The 22,717-nt window shown below is 36.4% G+C and overlaps 1 protein-coding gene across 1 annotated transcript in view; it reads right to left on the reverse strand.

The window, feature by feature from the left end:
* STARD9 (StAR related lipid transfer domain containing 9) overlaps nt 1–22,717 on the reverse strand; it is a gene marked incomplete at its 5' end in the record, with an annotated part of 104,296 nt that overhangs the window by 35,097 nt on the left and 46,482 nt on the right. Inside the window, 15 exons of the mRNA XM_084287028.1 lie at nt 220–357; nt 1,266–1,317; nt 5,364–5,543; nt 6,267–6,341; nt 7,182–7,259; nt 8,557–8,654; nt 9,056–9,256; nt 9,469–9,566; nt 10,788–10,855; nt 11,776–11,848; nt 14,423–14,492; nt 18,908–19,020; nt 19,620–19,681; nt 19,768–19,800; nt 21,865–21,981. Of these exons, the coding sequence (XP_084143154.1) occupies nt 220–357; nt 1,266–1,317; nt 5,364–5,543; nt 6,267–6,341; nt 7,182–7,259; nt 8,557–8,654; nt 9,056–9,256; nt 9,469–9,566; nt 10,788–10,855; nt 11,776–11,848; nt 14,423–14,492; nt 18,908–19,020; nt 19,620–19,681; nt 19,768–19,800; nt 21,865–21,981 (1,456 nt within the window). The remainder of the gene's footprint in view (nt 1–219; nt 358–1,265; nt 1,318–5,363; nt 5,544–6,266; nt 6,342–7,181; nt 7,260–8,556; nt 8,655–9,055; nt 9,257–9,468; nt 9,567–10,787; nt 10,856–11,775; nt 11,849–14,422; nt 14,493–18,907; nt 19,021–19,619; nt 19,682–19,767; nt 19,801–21,864; nt 21,982–22,717) is intronic.

Below are 22,717 nucleotides of genomic sequence, written 5' to 3' on the forward strand. Positions count from 1 at the left end.
GCCTTCACCTTTGTCTTCATTTTTGCTTTCTGTGGGTAGGTTCATTTGCTTGTACCAGTCTGGAAGCTACAGCTATAGCTCAAACCCTGTGGTGCTAGGCAGCTGCAGGAAATTGAAAGATGCATTTCTCAGAGCTGCATAAGCTTGGTAAATTCTTATCTCTAAATGCCAGAAATAGGTTGATTACAATGCATCACTCACAGAAAAAGCAAGCCTTACCTTGTGATAGACGACATGATCCAGTGACTTCGCATCCGTTCACAGTGCAGTGTGCGCCCTGAACTGGTCGTAAGGTTACAATCCCACAGATGTTGTCTATAACACAATGGTCCTTTTCAATCCAACGCCCCTGCAAAACTACAATGTATAGTTCATTTTATTTCATCTGTTGAAGAAGTTGGGTTCACACTGTTTTCCTCAGAATGCAGTACCACGCAGTTTTACCCTATGACTGCATACTTCATACTTCAAAGAACTATTTCACTTGCAAAATGAGAGCTGCAAATTGTTGTCTTTGTTAGCCATGTACCAAATCACAGAAAAAAAAAACTTGATTGAAACTGGAATTCTCTTTAGAAGTATTTCCAGTTCTGGAATATGATAAGCTACTTTCTGACTTGTAAACTGAAGCATAAATTCTTCTATTGTGCTGAATTTCCTTATTGCTATTTGGCATTCATTGTTTATATTTTGCTAATCCGTTGGAAGAAAATCATCAAACAGCCAAAGTTAACGGAATTAACCAAAGCAGAGATTCCAGATTTTCCAATTTCTGTAGAAAGTTTCACACTCTAGTATCATTTGTGGCTCTTCAGATTATGACTGTTTAAATTAAGGCTAAAAATAAAATGAAATAATAAATATTCTGATCATTTAGATTTCATATGTAAAATACTCTGTGTTCAAGGAGAGTTAAAAACATTTTGAATGTACCCTAATGACCTATGCCATTAGTTTATGACAGAACATACCAGGATTTGGATGTTGGACATAGATATTTCTAACTCTAACACAGCATTTCACAAGCATAAATAAAATTCTACAGAGACTTCAGTCATTTTCATTGATTTTTTTTTTTACTTCAGACAGCAACAAAAAAATAATAAAGATCTTAGCCAACTTATGTAATTATTCTTCTCTCCTTACCTTCTTCAATGAAGAGAAATGATGAAAAGAAACATTACCTAGCTATTATACAAATGAATGTAAACCACCTGCTTTGAACTGACTATATCATAAAATAACCTGTAATATCATTCTCTTACCAATGTCTTGATCTTGGTCTGAATCACTCCTTCCAATTTTGGTTGTTCCTTCCTAAAACAAGAAAACCACTAATATTAAAGTCAGTTACTGAAGATGAATTCTATATAAGGATAAAAAAAGCATATATATATATATATATGCTTTATATATATAATACATATATGTATTATGTGTATATAATATATATATGCTATATATATATAAATAAAAGAATATATCCTTAATTCTATATGAGGATTAGATGTACAGAAACTTAGCAAATACTTTAAATATATCACTTCTGAATGTTTGGACTGTTTAGAGCAAACTGTAGAAACTACTTCGTAATACTTCATCCTGCTGCCCCCCATAGAAATGCAATTACTTCTTATCCTGCAGCTATGGCAGCTTCTGTTACAAACCCAGTAGATGGAGTAACCCTCAGTTGATGATTTCTGGAATGTGCTTGTGACAAATATTTTGAATGTGAACACATGTCCTGATGCTTTGAACTTTTACGCTGAGATTTGTTGTTTGCAGAAATGAGATAATTCTTTTTAAAAATAAGTACTCATGCATGAAGAAAGAAGTCACAAAATGACTATTCAGTTAATGATTTTTTTTTTTTCACAATAAAAATCAAGATATAAAAGTAACTGAATTCCTATTTAACAAGGCAACCATGTCAGAGAATGTGAATTCTTCAAAGTAACTACCTAAAGGTGAACTTTTTTCCAAAACATAAATAACATTTATAAAAAGTCTTCTTGGTGATTATGGCATATGGACATGTTCCTAAACTTGAACATTAAATAACTTCAAAGGAAAGGACCACACAGGCACAAAAGTCTCAAGAACAAGCAGATCAAAAGCACATTATCAGCCAGTGATAGGAGGGAGACAGTATTCTTATGGTACAGTGCAAATATCAACAGAACAGTGTCATTTAATCAATTCTATGAGAACATACTACCAGTAAAAGCAATGAATTTACTACTTGCCTATTATGTTACATTACTGGTTCTATCTTTCTCCTCAGGAAAACAGAGCAAGACCATTTCCCAGCCCTGAAGAGATACTATACTTGATTGTTATAAACTGATTACTGTATGCACTCTGAAACGATTTTAGTGGCAACTCTGCAGGTAATAATACAATTAATTATGGTCATTAAGCTACTTGATTTTTATACTGTTATGAGAATAAATTAAATATGCTTTCTGCTCCAAGCATATTGTAGCCTAGATTTAAACATAAGTAAGAAGTAATCATCAGAAGCCTCAAGACTGGGAAAAGTGAGGATGATGCAGTTATAGATAATTATGGGTAAATCATACTCATTTCTTGCATTTGAAGGGAAGGGAAGAATTACCTTTCAGCACCTCACAGAGCTTGAATCTCTGAGCAGTGGGGAACTGAACCAACTAACAAAGCCCTCTGCTGCAAACCCTGCTGAGACCTCCTCCCTTTCTGGAGAAGCTGAAGACTGCATTGTGCCCAGTGCCTTCACAAAACCAAGTGAGCTAGCACCACATATTTTACACAAAAAGAAGTAAATTAATTCCCAGAACACCTCTTCATCAACTATCTTATTGACTAAGGAAGGAGATTGTTATTGTAATATCAAATATTATTATTATTTTTTTCCAATATGCTGAAATAAGCTTCTTGTAATTCAGAAAAGTATATTATGGTTGCTCATGAAATTCACAATAGTTAAATGCATCACAATTAGTGGAATGAATCTGGATGAGATTAGGTACAACTGAAAACTGCAGCTAAGAGCAATGGTGCAGATAGTATGCAAGCAAACTAACTTGTTAAAGACAAAAAGAAAGCAGAACTAGCCATAAACAAGACCCATTTCAAGTTTTTTTTCAAATCACAGAATCACAGAATTTCTAGGTTGGAAGAGACCTCAAGATCATCGAGTCCAACCTCTGACCTAACGCTAGCAGTCCCCACTAAACCATATCCCTAAGCTCTACGCTATTAACTGAGCTAGTAATTTAAATACTCATAGTCTTTCCTAATTACTATTGAATGTTCTACCTAAAAAACTGAAAGACAGTTGTTTCAGAACAAATGACTGCATAACTTCACCTTAATATACTAAGGTACATCTTCATAACTACAAGTAATTTTATGTTGTTTCTCTCTTCTGGCAGTGTTTCCTGACTAAGGGTGGAATTCCCAAAGCACTTTAGAGAAGCATAAAGAGGGAGATGACTTCCCCCCTTCAGTTTTTGGAGCACTCTAATTTACAGAAAAGTGGAAAAAAAGAGAAAATAATCTAAAATTATACCAACAAATTCTTATTTTTAAGGTCAGTTAGGCTATAGAAAAAATACTTGATTTTGTTAACAAAAGCCAGAAAAAAAGAAATAGAAGCTAAGAAAGAAAGGTTCATTAAGCACCAGCACAACATTGATTAATGGAATTAACATTATGGAATAATGAGAATAAAAGAGTAACAATGTCTGCTTTACATGATCTGAAGGCTGCTTCTCTCAAGAAGTACAAACTAAAGTGCTGTAATACGTTAAAGTCCTAATATGTAAGGAACTGCTAGTGTTTTACCTTCTTGCTGATCAGATGAAGGTAATAGACACCAGAGTCTAAAAGATGCAAAGCACAAAGAAAAGAAAAGGCAGCATCTAGAAGCAAAGAAAGAGGAGACAAAGATGTTAGTCTGACAGAGACACTGGCTAATGACTTCGGAAGGTGACTCTTCAAACTAGGCTTATCCATTAAAATTAGTATCTTTAAATTACTTCAGGTGTTGTTAAAATTACTATGTGAAAATATTTACTGTTTCCACATTGACACAGAATGGAAAAACGTTTAAACTGTAGCCATTACTTTAAACTAATATTTCATGTTAATATAGAATGGAGTAGTAAATTTTAAGCATGTTGATCAGTGCAAGATGTTATTATTTGGTTCCTAATTATTACCTGGTACAATTTCTTTGTGCTGACATAAGACAAATTAGTAAGGTTTCTCTTTCAACATAATAAAGAAAAGTGTGATTTCTGTTTCAAATATCTGTTGCTGTTTCTTAACAGAAAAAAAAACAAACACAACATCCCAAAACTGTATCAAGTGACATAGAACCTAGATTTGGATTCAAATATTTTATTAGTAGACAGATACACAACAAGATCAATTTCACAAGACAACTTCATTTAACAAATTGTTTGCTAATGAGTGCTTCTCTGAATAGGTGCCCATCCACCATTCTTTTTATTTTAAAACAGCATCAATATTTTGGTAACTTCTATTGGCTTAAACAACAACAACAACAAAAAAAAAAAAAAAAAAAGAAAGAAAGAAAAAAAAAGCCCAGTTTAGCCCTTACTTAGCCCTGATTAAGAAATCCCCTGAAACTAGCTAGCCTGGCCCTCATATCTTAAGCCACAACCCAGAGTAACACATGTGATGCTATGAAAATTTCTTAGTGATAACAATTCCTTAAATGAGCAGCTACACAGCAAAGCATTTCCTATGAAGCCAGGACTTCCACCTGACCCTGGAAAATCTCCACTCAAATAGGATTACAAGTAAGTAGCATTCATGCTACACACCTAGAATCTACTTTGTGCACCTGGTAAAGTGAAAATAGCAATAAACAGAAGTCACTGCCAAGTTGGTCTAGTCAAAGGTTACCTTTGTACTTGATCTACAAATATACAAATATTCCAGTCTCAAGTATAAAAGTACCTACTAAAATCTAGACCAGTAAATCTGGTATACTTTACCTTTTTACAGATACATACCTGTCCTCATGCTTTGTGAACAATCTACCAATTTTGAATTAGGGTATTTCACTTTGCTTACCACACATTATCAATTAGTTTGCAAAGGCATTCATAAGAGGTGAACTTATTACTCCATACATGAATTCTTGTCTGCCTCCTCCATTTTCATTTGTCCTTTTCTGCTACCGTTCTCCTTTCACCTACGTATTTGTTCTTTTTGTGAATTGTGGCCTTTGTTTTTTGCTAGCTGTTGTTGTAAAGTCACCTTAACCATACTTAAATTCTTTTTTTCTTTTTCCCCAAATAAAACATGTTCTTAAATTTAAAGGAAAAACAAGATAAGTGACATTATCTCACCCTGAGATGATATAGCACCACTCCTGTGCTGAGGATATCATCATCCATGGCCATTAGATGAGGTAAACTGGAATCTATTGTTACTCCAGCTTTTTCTTTGTTGATGTCCACACTGTATTCTTCCATGATGGCCTTCCTGTCCATCCACTTACTTGTCCAGTCTTTGGTCAGTTGCTCAATCTTAAATGAGAACAGGAGGAAAAACTCTTTCATTTAATAAGTAGTTGAATGTTTCTCATACATAAATTTATTTAAAAAAAAAAAAAAGCATAGTTTTCCAGTTACTGTATGTAAAATTTTTTCACCAGTTGCAGCGCATGTGTGTTTCTAATTGTAGAACATTTCTGTGGCAACAAAAATAAGTTAAACCTATACTACTACCTAGTGAAGCAGGCTAACCCACTGAATACTCATTCCTAAAATATCAGAAAGATGTATGATCATTCTAACTACTTATTTTTCCTGTCCTGAGAAGTTTAAGCAAATCTTAAAACCAAGATCTCCAAAACCTCTGCACATCACTGATGACTAAATCTTCATCATAATTTGGTGACTGTGCAATCATTTCCTTTAAATAAATTGGAGGAATTTAAACTTAGAAGACAAAGGGGTCATATAATGAATTACTGTGATATACTTAGACAGTTTTCAAACTAGAAATAGATTGTGCAGACTTAGTAAAATGCAATAGACAGCATCCCATTAGGGACACAAGAGACTCACCACAAATTCCTAGAGAGCATGCAACATGCATTAAAGATGGCAAATGCCTACATATTCAGAGCAAACATGAAAGGATTTGGGCAAACACATTTTCACTGTTATTTCAGAACTGTGGCAATGCTATCCCTTCTGATCCTGTGGAATGTAAGAGGGTTAAAGCAGCATGTAGATCATACGCACCTTCATCTCATTCTGAAGAACCAGCTCGGTAAGATTTCCATCCCTGTCATCGCTCCAAGAAGGACTGGAATTCCTCTGTACAAACAACAGTCACAGAAATCTGTGTTGGTTTCCTTATTAACAACTGGCAAGCATGTTCTTTCAGTCTCCAAATTTCAAGGTGAATTCAGGAGAAGGGAAGACAAAAAAAAAATAGACATGCAATGCTGCCTACTCCTCTCTAACTATAGAATGCAAGTTTGGGGGTAAAACTGGTGAAAGTGCATTAACAGAAAGATTTCTGTGTAAATAAATCCTGGATTGAGGTTCTAGTGTCTTTCAGCAGAACACGCTCCCTGTGGCATGGAGAGCCAAGAAGGTGTTATTCCAAAGGCAAAGATATAGAGTGCCAGCTGTATTGTGAAGACTCAGAAACACTCGTAACCTCTTTCAGAGGATCAGAGTGTGCAGGCAGGCTGAAACCTCCAAACTACTGTTGAGATCTACTAGTTCACTTTTTGGGGGAAAATAGGATTGCAACAAACTGGCAGAGAAATTACAGAGATTAACACTTGCTGTCTTGGTGTTTGTGTATCCCTACAAACAAATATTTCTATTTCAAGGGATTGGTATCACTGCATAACAAAGCCACCCAACTCTATGAAAGACAGCAAGGAAATCCTTTCTAATCATCACACAAGTGCTTATACTTCAGGATTATCAATATAATGCCAGAAAAAGAAGAAATGTCCAAAACGCAGTTAGCCTGATAATTATCAGGAAATGATGCAGACATTTAATTTAATTTAAAATAACAAACTATTTAATTTTCCTCCAGATACAATAAATATGAAGATAAACAGATTATATGAAACTAAGTTACTGTAGCTACCTAGAATGCCATTAAAGCTCATGCTGGGAAGTGTTCCTACATACCAGTTCAAAGCTTATCAGCATAGTTTTCAATCTGTCAATTTCTTCTCGCAGTTCTCTAATCAGTCTTACATTTGCATCCTGAAACATTGAGACACAGATATTGGAAAAAACATTGTTAAAATAATTATAGCTAAAGAAAGCAATGCAGAGCTGTTCCGAGAGCCCAGAATAAGTATTGCTGCATAGGCAATTGATGGAAATGAGCTTTTTGCAGACAGTTTAGGATGATTGTCTCTATGCTGCCAGTGACATTTTGACTCGGTTCAGTTTGCTGTAAGGGGAAGAAGGCAACTACCCAAATGGATGGAGCTAAGGGGCTAGTACACATTGTGTGAAAGAGCAGTGGGGAAGCAAGCTGGGAGGCTGAGAGGCTCTATGAAACAGGAGGCTGAGCTAGGAGGACCGTATTTACTCACATGCGGCCTGTCAGAGTTGAGACTACTGCTGTGAAAAGCAGACTACTACTGCTACTAGTGCTGTCTAAAAACTAGTTATAAGGCACTCTTTAAACAGAGAATGGAAGCAGTCTAAGTCAAGAAGCTGAACAAACAGAACTTCCGCACAGAAGTCATGTCTTTGAAATTCATGGTATACAGAAAAAATACAAGATAATGCTTTTAGAAAACACAGCCCTAAAGCATTTTAGTGTAGTAAATATACAAGGTTGCTTGAGTCACACAGGGGCAGAGACAGCATTCAGTTCCCCAAGGCAGCATCAGACTCTTCCTTTAACACCCTGCCACCTTTTAACTTGTGCAGTCTGTGTAGGACTCCTGCACAATCAAAGAGATGAATTTACCATACAGTCAGAGTTCACCCCTGGATATTCTGTGCAAAGAATGAAGCTATGGTTCTGTGGCAAAACTTCTTCCTATGTATTAAAAAGCTTCATCATGATGTCTACTGAAAAGGAAACAAATTGAGACCACATAGGCTACCTTAAGCCTGGCAAAATTTTTGAATTCTTGACTTTGGAACCTTAACATTGTTCCTTTAACATGCCTGAAGGAAGTGCTGTAAGGTTACACATTTGTATTAGTACATTAAATTGTAGTGAATAATGTAATGGATTTGTAACTCCACCAATATTTAGGATAAAGACATAGGGTGAACATGCATGTCACAACAATTCAAAGGGAAGAAAGATGGAAACTGATGGAATAGATATGAAGAATGTAAAAAAAGGTGTGAAATTCTAAATTATGTAAGATGCAAGGAATCAAATAATTTCTGTAATACCCAATCTCCCATTTTGCTCCAGCTAGCATGAGAGAGAGGTACAAATTTTATTCAGAGAATAGGTATATTGAATAAAGCTTACAAAATACACACAACAAAACTGAACAAGAATGAAAAGAGGAACTCAAGGCCTCACCTCATTCACTCTGGGCTTGTTAATAATATTTTTGGCATTTGAAGCATATCTCAAGGTACTCATGGTCTCGTTGTAGCTGGAACTGGCAGGAGAAATAGCTGCAGATAGAAAGCAAACACTGATTTTATTTAAAAGAAGTAATCAGTTTAAGCAAACACTTTAAAAATGGGGATGTTTTTCAGTTTGACTTCTTTATAATACAAAACCCAAAATATCCTTAGGGATTCATCAAGCTCACAGAAAACGACTTTTCAAACTTGTATTTATAAGTGAGTAAATCACATTAAATCAAAACTATGACATTGGAAAGACTCGTATGCTTAACTTCATGAACAATCAGCACACCTTTTTATTTCCTGATGTATCCTATGAAGTATTTATGAAAATCTTTATAAGGTCAGACTCAAAGTGACATAGCTGACTTTGCACCTCAAAAGAGATGTATTTCAGGGAAGTAATGTAGCGCAAAATGATAACAAGGAAAAGAAATCAAGCTCACTGGCAATCATAATGGTCTTGGAATTGCCCCCCAGACTGTCCTTCAGAAGCCAGGTGAGGATGGAGTCACGGTAGGGGATGTAAGCTGGCCGTCTGGTCCCACTGACACTGCCCGTGGAAGGGCTGTCCACATGACTGCTCTCCCCTTCACTTGTTAGGGTGTTTATGCTCTGGCAGCTGCTGAACATCTGTGAATTTTGTGCTGAAGGAGAAATGCAACAGAGCGCAGGAAATGAGTTATCTTTTTCTGTCATGACTATTTAATTTTCTTAAATGTCATTGCAGTTTATGAAGCCACACAGCTGTTCTGTTCAGCTTTTTATTGTAAATGTAAAAATTAAGATATAGCACATCGTGGTTGAGTCCTATGCTTTTATTGCTACTCTCGAATATAAAGAACTACTGTGCACTTACCTAAAGTGGAGATGACAATTCCAAGCGTAACCAATGACTTATTAATATTGGCACCTTCTGTAATTCGATCTTTACAGTAGCTGGGATTGGCTCTTTCACTGAAGCACACAAGCATGGGAAAGACAATGCAAACCAAATAAAAACATTTAAGTATTAACACACAATCAACATGAAAGCATCACACATTCTCCTTACACACAAGAAAACAGAAATAGCAAAGTGTACAATTAAAACAGCACATTTTGAACACTTCACATGAAATATCGCTTTCTGATTCAGACGTCCAAACAACCATCAGAAAAGGCCACTGGAACAAAATGCTGCTTAAGACCCACCAGAACTTAAATTCAAGACTGAACTGGGCAACCAAAGTTTAGCAGGGGTTCCAACTAAGAGACAACACACGTTACACAACCTTTAAGGGCTCAGTCCAGAATCTATCCATCCCCTCATTACTACTTTCTCTGCTCAGATGTGCACGGGGAATTACGTTCTTGGAAAGGAAAAATGTCATGTTCTCCAACTGCTCTACAACTCTTCAGCACAACTTCTATCCTAATATTCTCTGTCACATCCAGCATAACCACATGTATGATATCATAGAATGGGGTTTGGGTTGGAAGGGACCTTAAAGATCATCTAGTTATCACCCCTCTGCCATGAGCCCACTAGATCAGGTTGCTCAATACCCCATCCAACCTGGCCTTGAACACTTCCAAGGATGGGGCATCCACAACTTCTCTGGGCAATCTTTTCAAGTGCTTCACTACCCTCTCAGTAAAGAATTTCCTCCTTACACCTCATCTAAATCTCCCCTCTTCCAGTTTAAAACCATTCCCCCCCATTCCTCATTGAAAAGTATAACTAAGATCAGAGACTTAGGAGCTTTTGAAACACAATCTAAGTAGAGAGATAAGAATATTTTCCCATGCTAGGCAGCCATAAAAAATATACTCATTTTTTCTCTTTTCAAGCTCAGATCTGGTAATTCCACTAATAGCTAGCAGAAAACAAAAGAAAAGAAAAGAAAAAAAAATAAAAAAGATACAGGGTTAAGTGGAATTTCATTAAATGTTTGCAACAGCAAAGTATTGGACCTTAGGACACAGGAATTTTTTTCCCCAGTGAAATCCAGTACCCAGTCCAGAAGAATGGATGACAGAGACGACACTAGTTCAATATTCCTTGTTACCATATACAAAAGATGGACTTACTGTTGTGTTATTGAAGTTTTAAAATATTAAATTTCATATTTTAAGGCAGTACTACAGCCTCTTCAGATAAAGTTAGCTTTTTGCCATTTGGTGTATTGTTATTACCTGCCTGCAAGGTCCACTAAGTTGATCTTGCTTGCAATTTCAGAGGGGAGATTGTTCTCCAATATAGCCTAAAGAAAAAACATAAATAAGGAAGATTATTCTTCCTAATTCATTAATGACAATAAAATAGGTGCCCTCTTTTGTTTGAAATTGATTTGCACTTCTGACTCTGTCACTGCCTTTCTTTGTGACCTTGACTCACTGGCCATGTTCAAACCATTAGCTCAACAGCTTTCTCAGCTGACAGAGAAACTATGCTCTTACGCGGATTTCCTCTTGAAAAAAAAAAAACCAAACTTTACTGCCTAGCGACTGTGAAAGCCTTTCTCGTAGATCTTGCACAGTTATTTTCCCCTAATGTATTCCAAAGGTCTTTTGTGAAACTACTGAAAAATATCCCCAAATGTTTTGTGATTACAGGATGTTAGAAGTGTGAGATAGAAAAGGTCTATTGGATCACTGAAAGACTTCCCTTCCTGGGAAGGATATAATTCCTCCAGAGAAAGGGTGCATTGTCTCTGAGAGGACTGGATGCCAAATGCTAAAGAGATGAGCACATCTGAAATGCTGGATAGATACAAAACTTTGGCATTAAACTAATGCCACATATACTTCAGTTAAGGATCCTAAATGAGCGTGACAAAACATAACTTCAAACATATCCACAGATCATTTTCACAGCATCCTAACAAGGGATAATGCATTTCAAAGGGCTGGGTAAAGCTTTAAACATTTCTTTTTACAGCAAGTCTTTGGCATCACTGCTAATTATGAGCTTGTATAAAGAAACAAGAATACTTCCGTAAACACAACACATCAGGCAGTGTAGGAAGGGTAATACATCTGCAGTGTGATCCAAAGGAAATCAGTAACAGTTTCCACCACGATTATTACAAACAGCACAAAACAGAGACAATTAAACAATGCTCAACACATTGAACAATGCTTTTTATAGAGTGAAAAGGAAGTTGGATTATTTTTAGCTAACCTGAGTATAGTGGATGGTGAAGATAGCATGAGATCTGCTGCTGGCATTGTGGATATGTGTAGCTGCTGTGATTCTAGAAAGAAGAGCAAACCATTCAATTACATCAGGCTTATTTCCCTGTATTCAGACAAAGCACAAATAAACAGAGCAGAGTTGATGAAGATGAAGGAATGTGAAAATGTGAAAATTTGATAATTCAGTATGCTGCATTCTTGGATATGATCACACAATCACAGGACCTGACAGAAACCAACAGTGAATTTAAAGTTGGTTTAGCCTTCCAGCAGCACTCTGAAGAAATATCCCAAAGTGTCTTGCAGTACAGGCATACGCGGTTGCAGGAGGGTAGAACACAGCAAAGAAGTACAGACAGTCATAGCCTCACACAGTTCACCCCAGACTTCACTGAATGTGCTGGCCCAATACTTTTTTCTTGATATTGTTCTCATTTTTATTTCTTAACCTTTCAAAGGATCCAAAAAGCTTCCTACACCATTTTTGGGTATCTGTTCTGTCACAGGGCTGTTGCAGCAGTTTTACACCATTAGAAGAGGCCAATGAGATTAGCTAGCCTACAAGTACCAAATGAATATTGTGATTCACTTGCGTAGCACTTGCTTGCCTTTCCCATATGGACAGGTTAGACCTCAGGTTCTAGCCCTCTGACCCATGCATTCTGGCTAGCAGGTACCAGATGCAGGAGGAGAAGCAGCAGTGGCACTCTTCCACTCTGTAACAAACTTTTGGAAATTCTACTTTCCTTGTCTGTCTTGTCCTTGTTTGGACAAACCAATGAAAGAAAGGTTTTTCCCACGGCTGAAACCAAGTCACAGATACTTTCCTTTGTCACTCTTGAAGTTTTTCTTGAATACAAAATTACTCATTATTGATTATCAGTTACATGTGCAGCCTTCAGCATCAGTTTTGTTCATCTTACATTGACAAAAGCAGGTAGTTTTAGTAGCGGAAACAATGACTATAGGACCATGTCTTTGTTTTGAGCCCAGCTATCAGAGTACTGCAAAAATAAACTGCAGTAGAGCACAGCAGCTGCGAGCCTACCACAGGAGGCCAAAAGCAGAACTCTGTTTGTTACTTGTTGCTCCCTGCTTTCTACAACTTCACAAACGTGACCAGGCACTGCCAAAAGCTACAAGCAGTCTAATGCATCATAACTATAAATGAGCCTTAACTGAGGAAGCAGAAAAAGGTGAACTAATCTCCAAGATCTTGGAGGAGGAAGACAAACAATTAGGTAAAGGACAGAAAACAGCAAACAGTTCTACAAAGGGCAGAGAGTACAGGGGAACAGCACTGAAGTTTATAAAGCAAAAGTGAAAGGCACCAGCCATATGCAAGGGCGTGATCTTTCCTACATAAACCTCCGGGCCATCATGCCCCACCAGCTCCTCTCCTGCCTAAAGCCATGTGAGACAACTGCGATCTGTTCACCACCCTTCTCCCCCTGTAAGAGCTTGCTGATTTACATGGGGCAGCACATGCCAGGCTGCAGATGTTTAAAATTAGCCAGACTACATTTATAATGTGCTAATAAATACTCAGCAGAATATTTCATAAAAATAAAGACAGTAGGTAAATAGGAGTATAATCCAAAACAATTTTTGAAAAGTTACCCAGAAAAAGAAATTGCTTGGCTTCACACAAGTGACAAGGTTTGAAAATTCAGCATCAAAGAAACCTACACACAAAACATTGAAATTCTGATTTTGTTTTCTCTGTATCTTCTGTTTCCTCAGCAATGAGACCACTGTAGGACAACACTAGTAGACAGACTGGAATTTTGCAGTTATTCCAAAAAGCTCCCTTCTTATCATAGAGATACATCTATTGATTGCTAAAAGCAGAAGCAGCAAAACTTAATCCTGCTGTATATTCCGTGTTTTTATGATAATGCAGCTTAGTTTTTATTTACTTCACAGCGCCACTGATATTCTAACATCTCAACATTTCTTATAATAAGAAGTAATTTGAATCTTGGAACTGTGATTTGGTTTTGGGGGGTCATTTCAAATTATACCCTTTTCTATCACTTTAATGGCAATTGTATTGATGTCCAAAGCTGCCTGTAAAAAAAAAATTAAAAGAAACAAACAAAAATCTTGACTAATGAGAGCCAAAATTGTCAACTTCACTGGTATGCCAATTCCCACACTTCTGTCCTGGCAGATGTTTGTGATTTGGAGTAAGAACAACAACAAAACTATAAAATTCTAACAGATAATTATAAAACAAATACACTATCTTTTCAGCTGTTATACATCGTTAAGTTACACTAACAAATGAGTTGAAAGCTATGCAGTCTACATAAGGAAGTGGAAAAGAAATAAAGCCTGTTTACAACAAAACATTTTCCTGGCATGCATTTTTTATTCCAGACAGATGACAGAATATTGTGGGTAAATCAGCACGGGTTCAGTTATGAAGAAATGTGAGAAATTCGTTAAACAACTTCATGAGTCCTTGTAACTGTTATTGTGGATAATATGAAGATATGTAGCATCACACATCATATCTGACATTGTATCACAGACAAAGCATTGGCAACACTGGATGTAAAACAAAAATAAATGAAATCCAAATATGGTGAAAAAAGTGTTAAATAAAGATGGTTTGTTTTAGAAAATACCTTTTAGCTATTCCCTCTTCAAGAAGTTCTACAACTTGCTTGTAGTCTGTAACTAAATGTTGAGATAATCCTGCCAAAGATTATAAAAGAGTTGAATGCATATTTTTGTCAGGAATTTTCAATCAGTTCATTTTATTAATCACTGGGAAATAATAATAACAATTCATCCAAACATCAGAAGCATAACAATACTACTGAGACATCAGCCTGTTTTACAAGTAGTTGCTCAATTAGTTATGATGTAAAAACATAAAATATAGCAGTACACCTTTCAGATGCAGTGACATCAGTAAAAAAATGCCTTGTACCTTTAAAGTACAGACCTTTTCCAACCTGTCTGTAGAACAATGGTATTTAAAAATATGTATAACTGAAGCTCTGTAAGAAATCTTCAGCTATGTCATTGCTACTAATTGGGTTCACAGCCTGTAAAGAAGCTTTTGGTCACTGCCTCTGAATAATGGTTCTGCTCACATGACTAACAGAATTGGGAACTACCTACTGTGAATATTTACCATTTACTTAACTATATTTGAGTCTGCAACACTGAGGAGTCTTCACACTGTTCTCCCCAGAGGGTACTCAAATATGAAACAAGTGGCCTTTTTACATCTTCTGCTTCCTGTACATTCTGTAGTTGATTTTATTATTATATTATTATAGGGGTAAAAAAAACCCACAAAACACAAACACGGAGAAAACAAATGAAAGAAATACTGCATTGCAGAGCCAACTGAATCAGTGATCATTGTGACTAACATGGCCCCAGTGGAGGGCAGCACACTGCTATGCTGTAGTGGCATTTTCAGCACCTTACAATATGCAAATTCTAGCAGACACACAAAATTAATTTCAACAGGCTTGTATTTCACATAAATCTGGTTTAATGTGCCTCATTTGCATTTTATGGTGATGATTAGTTATCATTTGTACTGCAGCAGCTCCTAAAAAAAACCTCAAGTTGTGAAGAAAGTCTTCATGCAGTCCAGGGATACTTTTTTCCCCCTCATGACTGCACTGATTCAGGTTTTGTTTTATTGCAGACCACAGAAGTGTGAATGAAGGCAGAATACTGAAAAAAAATGTAATTTATTTGGACCAAATAACATACATAGTGCTAGAACTTGAGCCAAGACGAATATAAAATTCAACAAGACTGAAATGGGTATTTCTGACATTGTCAGAGAGTCCATCCTTAGATATTAACAGGTTACATAGCTTTAAATGAAAACAAAATCTAAGCCAAAGATAGTTGTTAAAGAATTAGAATATATTCTGACATGAAGAAAAAAAAAACAAAAAAAGAATCACCCACACTTCAAAAAAGCCCCTCACATACTTGCACACACACAAAGTATAGGATAATTTTCAAAGCAAAGCTTTTCTTCTGTTCTCCAGTGCTGCTTTCCAATACAATAATTCCAGAAGTCATCACATTTTCCATTTGAGAAAGAGGCCTTATTTTTCCAATAGTTCTGGGATCTTCATATCTCAGAACATGGAAACCATCATACATTGTTTTCCCCTACCATTTTTCAGGGTTTTACTTAACTGAATAAAAATACTTTATATAATGACAGCATGGAAGAAATTGTTGCCTATCCACATTTCCCTAAGTAATGGAATACTGAATCTAACACAGAGTTCTAAAACATTTTGTTTTTCAATAAGGTAAATTAAATTTGTAAATATTGCTTGAGAAGGAACAACAAAGTGTTTTTTTTCTGGGTGGTGAAGAAAGAAAGGTCATCTTCAAGTCCAACAGAAAGATCAAAACCTCTTGCTCATATAGAAATCTGTCTCAGAGTAAGACTGAATCTCCCCCAGAAATCCGTCTCAGAAACAAAATAGATTGCATCATTTCCTGATTTAAGAGAGGCTGATTCCTTAACAGTGCAACCATCTGTGAGGGAGAAGTTTGAAACGATTCCAATCTAAAGCAATGGAACACTTTTAGCATTTTAAAGGCTACAATCTCACAGCCCTTACGTGGAAAAATGATGGGCTGGAAACTATTCAAAACACTTAGTGTTCAGAGCTGGGACTTCCTGACTGGGCTTGCAAGTGGAAAATACATTGCCCATGATAATGTGAATATCAGAGCAACTAACCATCCTTAAAAGGGTTAAATTCTGATTTTCCTCTGCCTGTTCTTCATCCAACTGCAAACTGTACTCTGGGTATCATTGACACCAACCACACAACTGACACACTGTCAGTACACTGGAGGGCACATCATCAAAGTCTGCAAACTTCACAATTGCTGATAGCTTGCAAGAAGTATGATGCAAATACAGATGCTAGTCCTTAACAAATTGGGTATTACTTAAGTTAACCTTTTTGCATTATCCTTTTCCCTTATACTACAAAATTACAAAATCTAATCAAAAGGAAACTGTTACGGGATATTTTAGTACTCTAACACAGAACTGTTTTACCCAGCATTTTTAGATTTGTGTAAGTAGTAAGTCCTTACTCAAAAGGGGTAAAACGAAATAAAAAAAAAATCAGAACTGGAATAGAAACGACAAACTTGGCCTGGAAGGTTCCAGATGAAGACAAAATAGTGACAAAAGGCAAGCCAGCCCATTGGCAGAAGCTATAACTTCATTTACTTTTGAAACAAGGAAACTCCATTATATGTAGCCAAGGAATCACTGGAGATACAGTCCTGAGAAAAGGGATGAAAATTGCCAAGGAAGGAAGCAGTTTAAAGACCTTTTCTTGTGTGGTGAATGAGCAGCTGCAAAAAGAAAATAATTAGTATCTGTACTCCACCAACAGTAATGTTCTCTGATAACGAGCAGGTAGAAAGAGAATCTTGGAAAGGCCTCAATAAAGGCCAAATGTCTATGGATCTGCTTTTCAAAGAATGATAAGTTTGCCATACTAATGAGACCATCAATTCATCTATTTTCCAACTCTCCTCGAACAGGATGCTGATGTGCTGGGAAAACACAGCTGAAATGACCAGAATGCCAGATAGTCTCTTGTGTATAGGACCATGCAAGTTAAACACTTCCCAAATGCTCATTTCAAATTTTGAGAGAAATCAGTAACAACCGTCAACTGTCAGATGTACTGTTACTGATATGCAGGTGGCAATTCAATCCCTGACTCACACAAGTCACCCTAGCTGCTGTCATATCTCAGCTTAAATCTCTGAATTGAGGATAACAATATGACATGTAATGATGTGATAAAGAAAAACAGGAGACAACTGAACCAGGAGAGAAAAAAAGAATTTACAAAATGAACAGAAACGAACTCTGTACTTAAAAGACAGAACTAATCAGTATTTGATCTCATGTGATAAAACCAATAAAATTCTGTGTGATATGCATTTTGCTTATTAAATGTATACCTCCCAGGTGTTACAACCCATTGGTGGCCAGCCAAGCAGTTTCAGAGACTCTCATACCAGAGGCAAGTTTGGAATTCTGCACACTGCAGAGACAAGGCAGGTGGAAATGGGTACATTTGGTTTCTAAACAAACTTATTATTATTGCAATTTCTGAAACTTGCAACAGTTCAGAAAAGGTTCTTCCTTCTGATCTTGGCTGTAAAGTTACGCTGTACAATTTTGCACTGGTGCACTGATTTTGAGATATGGTACTCTTTTTAGACATTGGTCAGATAAACTGCAATGTAGCAGGCAAATTTTACATCAGTGATAATTTACAAAGGAACAGTGGCCAGATTCCAAGTTAAAGCTATGCAAGACCCTGAAGAAAAGGTATCAATCAAAAGTGGAAATGAACTGGAAGTACAAAAAATATGGGAGAAGATAAGAACTAAAAATAAGACAGACATCTGGAATGGAAACATAAATGATTTTTGTTTTCATCCAGTCTCTTCTGTCACCTGATTTGAAAGCTATGATTCACTAGAAAACACAAAGACACCTGAGGGACTGTAGTTGCAAGTGTGAGTTAAAAAGTATGTGATGTTTTTGTTTGTATAACTGACTTATATAACCCATCCTGTGCCTTTTGAGTTTTAAGAACAGAAATTAAGCATATTGTGTTCTCATTTGGGTAATATAGATTTTAATTGCTTCTCATGGTGCAGTCTAGAACATCAAGCAGCTACTTTTTTATTATTATTTTACAAATATACTGCTGCCAAGGACTGAAACAGATATTAAAGGGACCTTAGGCTGGTCTGTACAATCCATTTAGAGCTGATGTTGGTGGATCTCTTGCTCAAGTTAGATGTGAAACAACAAAAGCAAAACACTGTGGCTCATACATGACCTACACCTGGGAAGACAAACAGAACAGTGCAGGATATACAGTCCATGGGATAACAGAGGCAAAGCTTGCAGAATATTATACGTGTTCATATTAGCAAGAAAAATATTTGAGGAAAGTAACTGTGGAAGAGTGAAAGCAATTAGAATCAGGACACAACATACACAATACTTAAAGACTTGATACACATTTACATAAATTTCTGATGTTAGTAGTGAAGCCCACTCTCACCTTGTACATATGGTCCTGTTTCAGGGTGTTCTCTGACTCTGAGTGTGTAAGGTTTCTTGTGGTCTGACTGTTTTAGCAAATCTCGGACACGCTCATTATATATTTCTAGAAAACTGAAAAGCAAAAAATGTAATGTTAAGTGCACACAACTGGAAAAAAACACACAGAGAAAAACAAACAAACAAACAAAAAAAAAAACAGAAAGAATATACTTAGTGTAACTACCCGAATCTTGCATTGACAGTCACGACAAAGTTAATTAATTCATTATCTTTGTTACTGCTCCTTCTTACGAAGTGCATGTTAAAGAACTAAGAGTAGCAAACTTCCAAGAAGCAAGAGGCATCAGGCAATTTAAAAATTCACAAAATCTGCTTTTTTAACACTAGTAAGCTTAAATCCTCAAGTTTCTAAATGCAGTGCTTAATTAAGCCAGTGGAAACCATGGAAGGGAATGGAGAACTATGGCTCAAATTTAGGAGTTAAACAGGAAGCAAATTCAGCTGTCTACACAAAAGTGAACAGAGATCTATACTGAGATGGAAAACTAACACCAACACTTTCTCATCATTCCCCTGTGTTCTCCCCCTTGTTCCAAAATTATTATTATCTGAGAAAACAGAAACAAAATAAACTAGTCTCTGCTTTGTATGACTACCGGAATGTATTTTTGAAAGCATCCATAGGATTCCCAAAACGATGACAAACTTACCTGACCTTTACTCTGCAAGATGCTGTCTGGTCTGAGTAATCATCTTTCCTTGAAAAGAGGCCCTGCACAAACCAGTTGATGTACATTTTAAATCCATCAAGAAAATCTAACAGCTTAAACAATTGCAAGTGAAATAAAAAATAAGTACCTCACATATACGAGGTGTCAGCCCAATGGATGCCTTCAAATAACAACACAAAAAAAAATTAAACAATATACTTTTTATCATTGTTGCAAAATTAATTTTTAAATAACACCCAAATAATATGAAAAGGACAGAATCATGGCACAGCACTGCAGTTATGACTGTATGGTAGATTACAACACAAACCACTCTGTATTGCAGTTCATAACAGCATGGCAGTGCCCTACTACTCCAGCTGAAGCATCTAGCATGGGACTAGTGTGCTGCGAAATGTCACCTGTCTTAGCTTCAGTGAAAATGCTTCTTGTAGGAAAGGTCATTTAAGAGCAATTACACAGCATCAATAAGAAATTTAGAGACTTCTTAGGTTAGATCTAAGCACTGTTCAATGTGAAGACGCTGGGCATGCCTTTGTCAAAGGTGTTGCAATACAGATAAAGCCAGGAAAATACAGACTATTTTGACTGGTTCCAGTATTTTGTTTTTCCTTATTCTACTTTATTTTTTGTGCTATGGCATCACAGAACTTTCAGTTCCAGAGTTATAAATATGGCCTGTCAGAGAAAAGATATTGGCTGCTAAAAACACTCAAACTACCCAATTTAAAATTTGCCTCAACAGGCTACACAGTTCTGCTTTTGTGTAACAAGCTGTTCTGACATGATTGCTCACACTTTGGTGACTGCAACACCCTGAGAAAGATTCTCAGGCTTAGCTGGAATCGCCTTGCTGAACAGCATGAAAAGCTTTTGGAGGGTATGCTCAAAGAGGGTTGGGGGTACAGAGAAATTCCAGATTCTTCAAGTAAATGTACTTCCATGGACAAAAGTTCAGTTTAGACCAAACACTTGATTCTTGATAGTTATGAACACTATTTCACAGTGAATGCATATTACTAAAGATTAAACCAAAGCTGGATTTCATTAGAGAAACAAACCTCTCTATCAGCCAGAAATATCTAATCAATATCTTGACTACCTGGAAATTTCCTTAGAAAGAAATAATGATAATTTCAAGAGTTGGCTATTCCGAATTGCTAAAATACTTTCAAAATAATTTAATACAAATAGCCTAGTTCATCTCTCCTTAACTTTTATTTTAACATTTCACGGAGTTAAGCTTGATTTAAAACAAAACAGAGAATCAGGTCATGATCTGACAAAATTCAATTGGTGATGTCTGTGGGTTAAAAATAAGTAAATAAACCCAAACTCGTGTCAAAAGCACAAACCATGCCAGAACAGTCTTTTTGTATCTCTGAAGCTTGAACAAATTTTGTTTGTATTTCACTTTATAAGTTGAATTAGCATAAGGGAAGTAAATAGCTGCCCACTCAAAAAAAAAAAAAAAAAAAAAAATAGAATTTCTCCTTTTAACAGACAACTCACACTTAACCAACAACCAATAACATTTATGGATAGAGATCAAATCACCTTGCGTTGCAGCCAAACGCAGCAATTCCTCAACTGACTCCCATGAAACTAAGTACCAAGGGTAAAAGGGCACTGTAAGTGGCTCCTGGTAGCCAAGTAACTTAAAATGCAACAGTTTCTAAAAACACCATTCAATTCATTTCAAAGTTGTAAGCAAAGCAAATATTAGTTTCTACAGGCCAAAGTATAGCTTCTGCAACAGATAAATGTCTCAAGTAGATAATGAAGCTTGTTATAAAAGCATTTATTTGAATTGTTTCCAGATTTTTGTGAACATAATTTAATTTCAGCATGGCTAAGATTGCCAAAAAAAAAAAAAAATCCATGAGAAGGAATACTTAGCATTATCTTGAGTTATACTTTTCTGAAAAGTAGAACCATTCAGGGATATAGATTTTTTGTCTTCTAAGACAGCAATAAGTTTCACAAATTATAAGATAAAGAAATAAATATTTCAACACCACCACATTTGCTATTTTTTTTAGCTGATGCTACGTTATTTACCTAAGTGTAAAGGCTTGCCTCTTATTTTATATATAAAAAAACACCAAGAAAAAACATACATAAGCATTCTGGTAAACCAGCACCATAATGACAGTTTAAGAATAAAACAATGTTTCTACATCCCATCCTCAACTGTAAGTGTAAAACAAATGGTGTAACTCACAGGTGTTCCCATCATTGTGTAAGTTTTTCCTGAGCCTGTTTGTCCATATGCAAAAAGGCAGATGTTGTATCCTCTAAATGCACCTGACAACACAGAAGTGCCAAGGTCCTGGAACACCTGGAAAGACCAATAGACACAGAACAGGCCATGAGTAACATACCTCCCTAGAAACATTCTGCATTATTTGTGAAGCTTTCAGCTTTAGCAACACCATATGAACAATGAACTTCATAGCATTTGTATTTCTAATTTATCAGGAACAATGTTAAGTGTCCAGCATTCGCCCATCAGATCATCCAGACACTGGTACGCCAAGCACAAACTGAGCACTGTTTAACTGTGACTTCCTGCCTGCCTTCTTTTATTTTATGCTTAAAACAAAAGACGTATAAATTCTTGAGGATCCTCTTGCCCCACCCACCCATATTTTTATAGCCCTCACTATAAATCTAGCAGAAAAGTCACACACAGTGATGTGCCTTCTGCTGCTCATAACACAGAGCCAGGTATGGCTACTACCAAATCTGCCTTAGTGGCTTTCAGACCTCACATTGGTCTCACTGCAACTGCAGAAGTTGGGCTGTGACAGCTAGACTAACCACACTGCAAGGCTGGGATAATAGTTCATTCTGCTTTCCCTTTCCTTTTCGGAGACCCAGCTGCCCCAAGTTGTGGCCATGTTCTCAGAACATCAAAGCTTTGCCACAGACCAGCTGAAAGGACACCTGGCAAGGTTTTCTAGAAAGCACACATGGGATCAAAAGGTTCCAGTAGGCAGGCTGCCAAGCCCTTAACACAGCATTAGCCTTTCAAAAGAAACGTTGCAAGTATTAATGATTTTGCCATTCACACA

The sequence above is a fragment of the Netta rufina genome, assembly GCF_964035555.1.
Source record: "Netta rufina genome assembly, chromosome: 5".
In the NCBI taxonomy this organism is placed as follows: Eukaryota; Metazoa; Chordata; class Aves; order Anseriformes; family Anatidae; genus Netta; species Netta rufina.